The 10816-nt window shown below is 38.1% G+C and overlaps 1 protein-coding gene across 1 annotated transcript in view; it reads right to left on the bottom strand.

Moving 5' to 3' along the window:
- Positions 1–9973, bottom strand: part of LOC103807591 (band 4.1-like protein 2) — a gene marked incomplete at both ends in the record, with an annotated part of 10980 nt that extends 1007 nt beyond the window's left edge. Inside the window, 3 exons of the mRNA XM_009080324.1 lie at positions 1872–1934; positions 6257–6438; positions 9801–9973. Of these exons, the coding sequence (XP_009078572.1) occupies positions 1872–1934; positions 6257–6438; positions 9801–9973 (418 nt within the window). The remainder of the gene's footprint in view (positions 1–1871; positions 1935–6256; positions 6439–9800) is intronic.
- Between the last annotated feature and the right edge of the window lie 843 nt (positions 9974–10816).

The raw sequence follows: 10816 nt of genomic DNA, 5'->3' as shown, positions 1-10816 counted from the left end.
CAGAAACATAACTTCTCTGGTAAACAGGCAAAAATCTATCTGCTTAGCTTTCTTGAGACTTGACTATCCTTTGGTGGGAAGAGCAGATTTCGCCCTGCTTTCATAATCTGTCCTCTTTCCAGTTTTCCAAGTCTTGAGAAAAGCCTGTGTTGCTTATGCTCACTCTAACACAAGAATATTTTTCAGTATTCTGCAGTGAAATTCAAGTTTCAGCCTCTGATCCATTTTCAGTAAAGAATTAAAATAGTGAAGATTAAAATTAAATATTATCATTGTAGACATAATTATTAATGAAGTTTTATCAAATGAACATCAAAAATTATAATGTAGGTACAGAATCTGGATTTTCTACAAAGACTTTACATACTTTTTAGCAGAACATCCTGAAATTTTACTTGAACATTTTGGTTAGGATGTGTATAGTCAGTGCTCACAATGCAAAAATGCCTCATGTTAGGTCATGAAAAATCCAAATCCCAAACAAGCTCATTAGTTTCTAATTTCTTTCCCCTTGCATGTTCAGTCCCAGTAAGGGTTTGGGGCTGCATATCTATTCCCAATTCTGCAAATATTCCCACACACACTTTGAACACTAAGAACCTCTTCCCTTCTGGCAACTCAGTAGGTTCATACTGTCACAGGACTACTTTTCATCCAGGACTAACAAATGAGACATTAAATAGGTCCTCCTAAAGTCTGTATTTCCTGAGTGCAGTAAAATCTTATGCCAAAGGCATTCTATTATACAACTGATGCTCGTAACAATCACGTCATTATTTTAAAACCTGTCTTGGCTTGACACAAGGCACATTTCTTGGACTTGATCAAAGCACAGTTATGCAATGCACATTTCCAGTGCTTTAGTAAGTTATACACAAGCAAAGTTTCAATAGTGATCAAAAGCTGCAAAAAGCCATAAAACATTAGTTGGGTTACTGGGATCAATACATCTCCTTATTACTGAACAAAACCAATGGCTTTTAAAAAGACAGTTTTTGTGACAAAGGGAATTATTTATAGCCCCATCTGGATAAATAAAGACAGCATTAGGATTTTCTGAATGTCTTCAGTTATTAGCTTAAGTTATTAACCACAAGTTAAATGATGCTGATTATAACTACAGACAGTCTTTGATAAAATAAAATCGAGACTAGCAGACTATATGGAAATTAGTATAATAAAAATCTCTACTTCAGTGACTAAGCACTACACATGAACATACTGTTCAAAGCTCTTTGCTGTTGCTCATCTTCAATGAAAACCAACCTTCAGGAAGCAAAAATTCCATTTGAAAAAAAACCAAAAAGACTACTTTGGAGGGTATCTAAACATTCCCTTTGAAAAATCTGATCTTGCACCACTTCTCAATGCTCCTAAAATCAACAAATGTCAGAGCAAGAATTTGTTTTCTATACTTCTACTGCTTGTCCCTTACTGCCTCCATTTATTCAGCTAATGTATTTGATGAAGGTTGATTAAACTGGCAAAAACTAGAAACCCTACTCAACAGAGGATGCACACATTGAGAAGCAATGTATAAAAATCCATTCAGAATTATGAACCGGACCCATGTGTTTGCTTGATCTAAATAGGGCTATTATTCCCAGTTGCCACCTTGAAAACATCTAGCAAAAATATACAAGTTTACATTAACCATTAACACTGAGGGTTGGCTGTAGCATTTTTTGGATTTGTTTCTTTATTTCTAATTTATAAACTCAGAAACTAGAACGATAACATGCAACATTTCCAAGCTGGTTTTCCCCATGCACTTCATGCACTGTGTCCATAACAGCCTGCAAGTGACCTCCCATCCCATGCAGCCTGGCAGCCCGTGAGAACGGAAAGTATTTCTTGTATTATATACAAACCTCCAACATTAAATTGCTATGTCTGACATAAATATTTTCCCCGTCTACTCTCAAGGAATTGCTCTGTGAAATTAAGCCACATAAAAAAAAAAAAGGAAAAAAAAAAGAACATAAAATGGACCAGCAAGTAAATAAAAAAGGACCCTTAGAATCAGATGCTTAAATAAAAGAAATAAAATGGTGATGTGAAAAGGCACTATTCAGACAAAATCCACAGAAAACGTAGGGTGCTACAAGGCAGGCAGCTACAGCCAGGTTCAATTGTAAAGAAACAACCATGCACCTTCTGCTGTGCTTCCTCCTCTTCGTATTCCACCTATGTGAGCACATGACAAATGATCAAGAAAAGGAACTGTTAACACAGGCTTAGAGACTAACACAGAGGCTTCATCTCTTTGTAAATGCTGCAAAGCGTGCTGGAGTTACAGACCTTTACTCTTTCGGCCCCAGATGGTCAAATTATTAAGCGACTTTGGTCTTCTTTCACCTACATTGCTGCAGAATGGCTGAAGTAATTTTTGGCATAAGTGGCATGAAAAATGGAAGTTTCACACTGTGTCCCTTTCTTGCTGTACTTTTTAGTGTTTCCCAGGTGGAAATTTAAGAATGAGTAATGAAAAAAATGATATGCATATTTTCTATGGCAAGTGACAAACTCTGCAACAAGTTGATGGGAAAATGGAATCTAATGCAGGAGGTTTTTTTGGGAAAGGGTCTAGGATTCAAGTCAAATGCTTAAATACTGTATTTACAAACTGTCTTAATAATATTTTAGGAATGTTGCTGTCTTGGGATGAGTTATTTGCACACACCCCCCCCTTTTTTGGTGAATATATTCATCCTTAAACTGCAGTGCACTCTGCTGAAAATGGTACCTAACCTTTGTATCTTAGCTCCAAGTATTCTGAATGCCCTAAGGAACAGTGCTCTTTAAAAAGCAAACCACTCTCCAGTCTTTCCACATGTACAAATATCAACTGCTAATCCTAGGAAAAGATGCATTTAGTAGTCAACACTGTGCAAGTACATAAACTTGAAGAAGGGTTTACTTACTGCTCACACTGTTGTGTTTGCACACATGATGTGGTATACAGCACATTTTTATTCATTTCTGACTTATCTAGAGGTCCATTTTCTGTAACTTTATGTTACAAATCATGGATTAAATTAGGCTACAGAAAAATTAAGAAAATCTTTAAAGTCTTGGTTTATTATTTTAAACTTAGACTGGTTTTGAATGACATCACGTCATATTTAGCATGTTTTTAATATACACACCAGCTTAACAGACTTTGTGACATGTAATGTTAAATAGGCTCTTCTCCTTTTTGATTCTATACAATTTGGTTTCATATTTCCTTCGAGGATCAAAATAAAAGACCTTTTTCTAGCAGTATTGCTGTAACATATGCAGCAGACATAAGGAAAGGAGGCATTTTGTCAGCCACTCCAGATGATCAGAGCAATATATTAGTGTGGCTGAGGCTTCTGTACTGCAATTTTAACAGTGTATTTCAAAGAATGTTCAGACTTCAGTGATTAAAGTCTAACACAACCTGCAATCCCAGCTAATGAATGAAATCAGTCTCCACCTTAACTGCTGCTAGAGAGTAATCAAAGCATGAAAAAAAGCAAAAAAAGCGCCTTGGACAGACTCAACTTTGCACACACCCTTGTAGAGCTGAAACATCTGGAAAAACAAAAAAGCTGATCTTGAAAGTATTCAGTTTTCTGAATTCAGCTTTTAGGAGTTTCACTTTTCAGATCTAGACAGGGCTTTGGAGATGTGCATCCCAGTCAATGCTCGCAGGAGACATGCATTTTAAAACAAATTGATAGTGCAAGTAGAACAACTTGCAAATAGTATCAAATAATAATATATCCATTATTACACAGCACTTTGAGTACTCAGATTTATGTGCTCATAAATATTTTGAACTAAAAAGCAAGTCCACCTGCAGCTCAGTATCTGCAGAACTGAACAAAATGATGCATGCTGTAGGAAATCAGGCATAAAACCCTCAAGCTACCTACTGACTAAAAAATCCCACAATGGCAGTTTTTCACAAATGAGAAATGTTAAAAAGATAGAGACATATATAGATATTTACAGGCATGTACATAGACATATCTCTATACTAGGAAGTGTGCAAAACTGAGCAAGCCTCAGGAGAACAAGCATAAAAGCCATGTGCAAATGTCAACATTTAAGCAACAAAATTACACACCTCCTCTTCCTCTGCTTTGTCATTCAGGTCATTGCCATTAGAGCCACTAAAGGAAGTCGCCTTAGGCTCCAGGTAGCAGAGGGACAGAGCAAGAGGAAGGGAAAATGTGAGTGAAAAAGGAATAGACTGGAAAGCAGACAGAAGCAGCACAAAGATAAGGAGAAAAGAGGGGATGAAGGAAGGAGAAGTAATAGGAATATAGTGCTGCAAGCCAGGTGGGAGGAAAGAGATGCAAACATCAGGAAGGCTAGGAAAAGTAATATAGCCATCTTCATCAAGCAGTGAACGGAAACTAAAAGAAAGGCATCTGAAGAAGCTGAATGAGACACACAACTCAGTGCTTTGGTAGTCATTTGTATGGATTTTTCCCTCGACAGCAGGGGAGCCTCGACTAGCTAGGGGTCTCGTAGCTTCAAAGAAATTATTTGGGGAAGCTGTTCTGGTTTCATTATGATCTGATGTTTGTTTCATGGAATTGCACTCTGAGATGTCTGGGATGGTAAGGAGGGGCTCTCCAAAAGGATCTTCCTCTGAAATATCTGAAAGCATGTCCACCTCAGGGACAGGTGAGAGGTCTGTGAGATGGGATGACACAGAATGGATGGGTAGTGGTGATGGGTGCACATGAGTGAGCTGAAGAAAAAAATTCTGTGTACAGTGGAAAATGAAAGCACAACAAAAATGCAAGTTTGAAGGCACATGAAGAGGGGAAAAAAAAGAAATTATTAGTTAGTGAAGATTTTTACTTAGAAGAAGGGATAGCTCTACTAACGCAATAGAAATGCCAAATAAAAATAAAAATCCCCTTGTGTTTTACAAGCAGTCAACTTGTTTACTTCTGTGGATTATGAATGGAACCCATTACAAGTGTTTTGTTCTGAGGCTGTAAAGAACCATGCACTTTTGAACTGTAGTAGTCACTTAACAGATGGAAGCAGACAGACAGTCAAAGCATTGGCAGAAAGGTCAGGAGACAGTGCAGTACACGAAAGACAAGCTGGCACTTTGATTCTTGGGTTTGTAACCATTTTCTCTAAGACTTAAAGAGAGCCAGAAAGGAAAAGAAGTATCTGCACTAGGGAGAAAAGCAAGCTGTTCACAGAATAGGCATGTGTAACAAACCTTACTGAACAGCTTCTGGGAACAACTTCCCAAAATACTGCCTTCCCCAACTTTTGGTTAAAATATTGCAAGATACTGCCACTTTGAAAACAAGGGAGTGTCAACATTTCACCAAGCCCAAAGGCAAAACATTGTAATTTATTTTACCATTTTTCTCCCATAAAGAAACTGTGTGTGCCTTTAGTCTAGGCTAATTCAAAATTATATCAACTGGTCAGCAAACAAAAAATGCACCTGTGGTATTTGTCCCCTTCCTACACTTGAATGCAGTGGGAATATATGAACTGCACAGAGAAACTCCACAGTCCTGCTAGGAATCAAATGGATAGCTGACTTGCAAAAATATTTGAAAACAAAATTACGCTTTAAATATTAAAGTAATTTCGGGAGAATTGCTGGAAAAGAAACAATCAATCTCCAAGAGACAAAGAGCAGCAGATTTTAGCTGACACTTTGGAAGGAAATTTTTCAATCAAATCATAAAAAAATTGATTTTTGACCTATTACCCAAGTAGCTCAAACAAACAAGACAAGTAAATGGTTGTCTGCAACAGGAACAGATCACAGTACTCAACTTTTCACAGCAATCTACACCTTAGTCAACACACAAGTTTTTAAAGGACGAAATTATTCTGCAATGGCTACTAAACAATACTGTTACCTATGGAAATTAAACAGTCATAACATACACAACTTTGTGGAATGTACACAACTGTGGATACATTAACTTTTTATTTAAAGCCTAAACAAACTAAGGAATTGAATAAAACATTATTTACCCTTCAAAACACTTTCAATAACCCATGCAATCTTACTGAGAATTCAAAATAAATTCATAGCAGCATAAGAACCCCAGGCCAATGGCATTCAGAAGTTTGTGTTCTCCTTTGCTTAACATTAAGTCAAACCTACAGAAAGCACTTAATGATTTTCCTTTAATATTTAAATGTGTAATTTTCAGAAGTGATAGGCACTAAATAACCACACATGAACACACACATGAACAAATAATTTTGATTTGAAAGTCAGCCATACCTTTCCATCCCGAGGCAATTCTAATTGTGGAGTTTTGACTGGGCTCCCATCTTCTTCTCTACCACCTTCTTTTAACTTGGCCTGACCAGCAGCTTCAATGTCAGTGATTTTATCACCAGCAGCCTGCCCTCCAGTAGCAGAGAAGTCTCTTAGCAGACTTTGGTCTGAGATACCCATGGGAGCTATTAGAGAACAAAATAATTTTTGCTAATTTGGCTAAGTTACAAGACTTTAAGTCTTCTTAACAAGAGTATTTGATGATGATGTCAGCAATGAGAACTACAGACTAGTTACTGAATGATACAGTATTTTTCAGCTTCTTGGCTTTACAAAAAGTGTAGTGTTCTCATGGCACTGATATAAACAGCAATACACCCTTCTCATATAATTTGCATTTACTGTGCAAGGGAAAAACCCCTCAGAGTATCACACGGGTATATATCAACTTCTTTATTAGACTTGGAAGACAAATTGAAGCTATTGTTCTTTTGACTGTGTAAATCACCATTAAAAAAAAAGAAACAGGCAACTGTTTTGTGGAAATTCATTATTTGAGAGGACTGCTTTAATGCGATATAGAAATAGCTATGCATGTAACTGTCACAGTATTTTTTTTCTGGAAACAACAAACAACTCAGTGAAAGTTAAACCTTTCCTCCTTGTATGTTTGCAAGAATTGGAAGGGGGAAATACTAAATATGTATACTTGAATAAAAGCACAAGAGAGTTAAAAGCCTTAAATTAGGGCTTTTTCCTCTTACTTGATTCAGCATAACAGGATTAATGACCAGGATGGCCCTTTCTTTTAATCACAATGACTGGCTTAGTCAACATAGTAGCAATGAAATACAGGAGAATTCATTAAATTAAGGAGCTTTAAACAACATGATTTTGATATAAACTCAATTCATTTACCAATGTCCTGCAATACCTCCATATGCCTTTGCTTTATGAAGCCAAGGTGCAGAAAGTAGAGAGGAAGTGGCACTTGGAGTGATTTTGGTACTCCAAGTACCAATTTGGAGTACCAATCTCTTGGAGTATCTTTGAGGCATATCCTCTTCTGAAAAGTCTCAGCTGCATACCAGAGACTCCCTTAAGCTGCTGAGAAGCCAAGACCACCTAATGCCAAATATAGCATTTGGGATGTTAGGTTTTCAGGGCCTCTGTAAGTAACAGGTTCTGCAACTTCAGCTTCTTATCTCTTCTTGGGTGGCAAATAGAGCATTCCTTGGGTATATGTCCCTCAAGTTCCACTAGTTACTTTTGACAAATCACAGATTGACTTAGGTTGGAAGGAACATCTAGAGGTCAGCTAGTCCAAACCCCTGCTCAGAGAAGGTCCAATCAGACCAGGTTGCTCAGAGACTTGTCCAGTTGAGTTTTGAGCATGTCCAATGTCTTTTTAAACAAACAAACAAAAATTTCTTCCTTCTAACTGAAATTTGCTATGTCTGAACTTGCAGGCACTCCCCACTGCCTTACCACTGGAAACTGCTGAGAAATGCATGGCACTGCCTTTTCTGTACCTTCCCTGTCAGCAGCTGTAGACAAGCAGTATCTCACTACAGCTGCCTTCTTTTAAGGCTGAAGGACCACAGTTCTCTCAACCTCTCCTCAAATATCGTAGGCCCCCAGCCCTCTGGCCAGCTTGGTGGCCCTTACTGGGCTCACTGTAATAAGTCACTGCCCATCTAATACTGTGGAGCCCAAGATTGGACACAATATTCCAGGTATGGTCTTCACAAAGTACTAAATAGAGAGAAGCAATAATTTCTTCTAATGTGCCAGCTATGTTCTTGCTAATACACCCCAGGATACAGTTGACCTTTGAGGTAAGGGCACACTCATCTTGACTCATGTTCAACTTGTTCCACTGGAGTCCCCAGATCCTTTTGTGCAAAGCTGCTTTCAGTGCAGTTGGGCCTCTGGCATGTACAGGTATTACTCCTTCTCAGATGCAGGACTTTGCACTTATTTCTGTTGAATTTCATCAGGCTCCTTTCAGCCTATTCCTGCAGCCTGCTGCAGTCCATGTTGAGATGGTGAGGTGGGAAAGCAGCAAGAGTAACTCTTAGAAGGATCAGTATGCAACTCCAGGTATTTGGGAGGAACAATGGCACTGGACATGCTGCTCACAAGAGAGGCAAGGTGCCGTTGTCTACATAATTTCTCATTTCAAGTGTACACTCACAGTATGAATCTACATCTGGACTACTGCCTGAAGAAAAAATGTTGACTTTGAATGAATGCAGCTTAAAACCATTACAGTCTGCAAAGAGCAACACCAGCAAGATGCCTTAAATGCTGCCAGGATAGCTGGTTTCACTTGAGACTAAACCAAAGATGCTTAAGGAGAAAACTATAGGAAACCCAAGAGCAATGTTTCATCATGATCAAAATTTTGACTGTGATGCTTCTCCAGGAGTGGAAATTTAGGCCTGAACACATGTGCATACACACCTGTATTCTGTAGATGATGCACAAGGGATCCCAGAAAGGCTTGATTATACAACCTCTGAGAGTTGGGATTCAAATTGTTTCCACTCAAAAGAAGAGGAACTAAAGTGGACTGAGATAGTAGCACTGATGTGGTGATGAATCTTTTGGTTTCCACAAGGACTCATCGCATGCTACCAGTGCAAGCACTTCTGTCCGTTATTTTTGCTTAGGCTCCCAGAAGGTAAGACTTGGCAGGTTTTCCAAGCAAGTGTCACTGTTTGCTCATTTGTCATAGTACAAAAGAAAGAATATTTGCAGAAGTAAAAGCCTTGTAAGATTTTTAGACAAAATAAAGTAAACACTCAATTGTAGCTAAACTCACATCATTGTCATGGTCCACTTTTATTCTAGTGAATTTGTGTATGCCTGAATGTAAGTCAAGCTTCATGTTATTTTTCTGAAGAATTTTTCTGTTTTATATTATTTCAGAAGAGATTTAGAGTAGGACATGTGCTTCTACCATCTCTCACATATATTGCTGCTATACCTGCCTTTGGAAAGCATGCCTGTTTCCAGTGAAGGTATTTCTGCTCAAAGAGACCAAATACCAGTAATGACAAAAAAAATTTTAACTATTCAAAGTCAACATAAAAACCATTAACTAAACACAAAGTATTGAATAAATATATGAGGATAGCAATATACTGAACAAAATGATCCAAAACTAGAAGAAACAACTTGTTCAGCCTTTTCTGTTTAGTGTAGAGACACTCGGGCCAAACCAGATCCCACTGGCAAAATAATTTTGATCGACAACACGTGGAATGTGCCTATCCTGTAAAAACGATGTGTGTACAGGGATGCTTTGTGTCCAATACAGAAGCCTCCAGTTTAGGTGGTGACTTAACTTGCTGTTTAGGTCACCTAAAATTGACAAGTACCCCAAGTGGCTACTTCTCACATCACTCAACAGTAACTGAAATTCATAAATTTGTCAACAGACCTTCCGGCTATCCAAGATGCTAACATTTTCAAATGTTGGTCAGATGTGGGACAACACATAATGCAATCATTGCAATGAAAAATAAGTCAAATTTCATACCTCCATCGAGGCTTCTGGAAACACGTTTGCTTGAAGTGCGCTCAAAGTACGGAGCTGGTCTGTCTATGAGGTTGCTTGCCTGCCGTGTCTGTGCTTGCGTACGGCCACTGTAGCGGAACTTGGAACCCAAGGTTAGAAACTTTGCTTTCGGAGGCTGTTCTGGTGATACAAGTCTAAAATGTAAATATGAGGAAAGCCAGTTAAACAGGCTTTATTTTAGGTATTTAATGAGGTACTTTAAAGCTACTTATTATATTTCAACTTCAGTCCACTGTGCATAATTTGTGCTCTCTAAGAAAGGATTCTATCGTAAGCTCTGCAAAGACCTGCTAAAACAGTGCATAGTATTTATTATTTTCAGTGGAGTTGAAGCGATGCTGATAACCATTGCATTTTTCTACAGTATGATTAAGCATCTGGGATCCTTATCTTTCGGTGCTATCTTGGTTAAAATGTATTTTTTGTAGAAAGCTGAGACCATTATAGTCCATGAAGAATACCTCTCAGATCTCTCTCCTCAGAATGTTACTTACAGTAAAAATTATACATTCCACTTTTTATTTACAATGTTGTTTATGTAGGCTGATGTTTTCTGGATATAATGAGGTGGGAAAAAAGCATTTCATGAAAAGCATGAAAAAGGGATTCAGTTACATGTATTGTTAATGCTGGGTACGTATGTTTGAATCTTAAGTGTTGGAGTCAATGTCAGAAAGTCTGCATACCAATGTGACAGAATGTGCTGTGAGTGACTCTGCTTTGATCCAACAGGTTTTGACAACACATGACTTTGAAGACAGGTCCTCTATACCTTCCTGAATTTCAGTATGAGAACTTCCGAGTTCTTATGCATCTAACCCTCATTGCTCATATTTTGTTTTTGAAACCTGATCCATCCACTTCAACACTGAGGATGATGTTTGTTCCCATGCCATCTTTGCTGATAAGATAAACATCATCAGTCATCACTCCAAGAACTCTTCCTATTCCCTGCTTCTCTGGCATGGCCTTTGATG

Source organism: Acanthisitta chloris, unplaced genomic scaffold (assembly GCF_000695815.1).
Source record: "Acanthisitta chloris isolate BGI_N310 unplaced genomic scaffold, ASM69581v1 scaffold22228, whole genome shotgun sequence".
NCBI classification, from domain to species: Eukaryota; Metazoa; Chordata; class Aves; order Passeriformes; family Acanthisittidae; genus Acanthisitta; species Acanthisitta chloris.
Note: the sequence above shows the minus strand (reverse complement) of the source record. Positions and strands in the feature narration are given on the sequence as shown.